The sequence below is a fragment of the Buceros rhinoceros genome, unplaced genomic scaffold (assembly GCF_000710305.1).
Source record: "Buceros rhinoceros silvestris isolate BGI_N320 unplaced genomic scaffold, ASM71030v1 scaffold26607, whole genome shotgun sequence".
Lineage (NCBI taxonomy): Eukaryota > Metazoa > Chordata > Aves > Bucerotiformes > Bucerotidae > Buceros > Buceros rhinoceros.
In genome coordinates this window covers 2,348-2,679 of record NW_010421951.1, presented here as the reverse complement: position 1 = coordinate 2,679, position 332 = coordinate 2,348, and the positions used below count along the sequence as shown (strand labels likewise).

The 332-nt window shown below is 61.1% G+C and overlaps 1 protein-coding gene across 1 annotated transcript in view; it reads left to right on the top strand.

The window, feature by feature from the left end:
• LOC104496732 (cadherin-22-like) overlaps positions 1-332 on the top strand; it is a gene marked incomplete at both ends in the record, with an annotated part of 11,890 nt that overhangs the window by 11,154 nt on the left and 404 nt on the right. Inside the window, one exon of the mRNA XM_010139891.1 lies at positions 56-330. Coding sequence (XP_010138193.1) covers positions 56-330 — 275 coding nt within the window. The remainder of the gene's footprint in view (positions 1-55; positions 331-332) is intronic.

The following is a 332-nucleotide window of genomic DNA, read 5'->3' as shown; positions in this document are numbered from 1 at the left end:
GGAGAGCAGCTCATGCAAGCCCCTGCGCCCATCTGACCGTCTCTTCCTTTCCCAGTGCTGGTCCTGCTGATCCTCACGCTGAAGCGGCACCATAAAAGCCACCTGACAGCCGAGGATGACGAGGACATGAGGGACAATGTCATCAAATACAATGATGAAGGGGGCGGTGAGCAGGACACAGAGGCCTATGACATGTCAGCCCTGCGCAGTCTCTACGACTTCAGTGAGATCAAAGGCGGCGATGGAGGTGGGGGCCCGGGAGAGGGGGTGGCGAGCGGAAACCCGGCCTCCGAGCTCCATGCCCTCCCGCAGTGGGTGCAGAGCCCAGACCT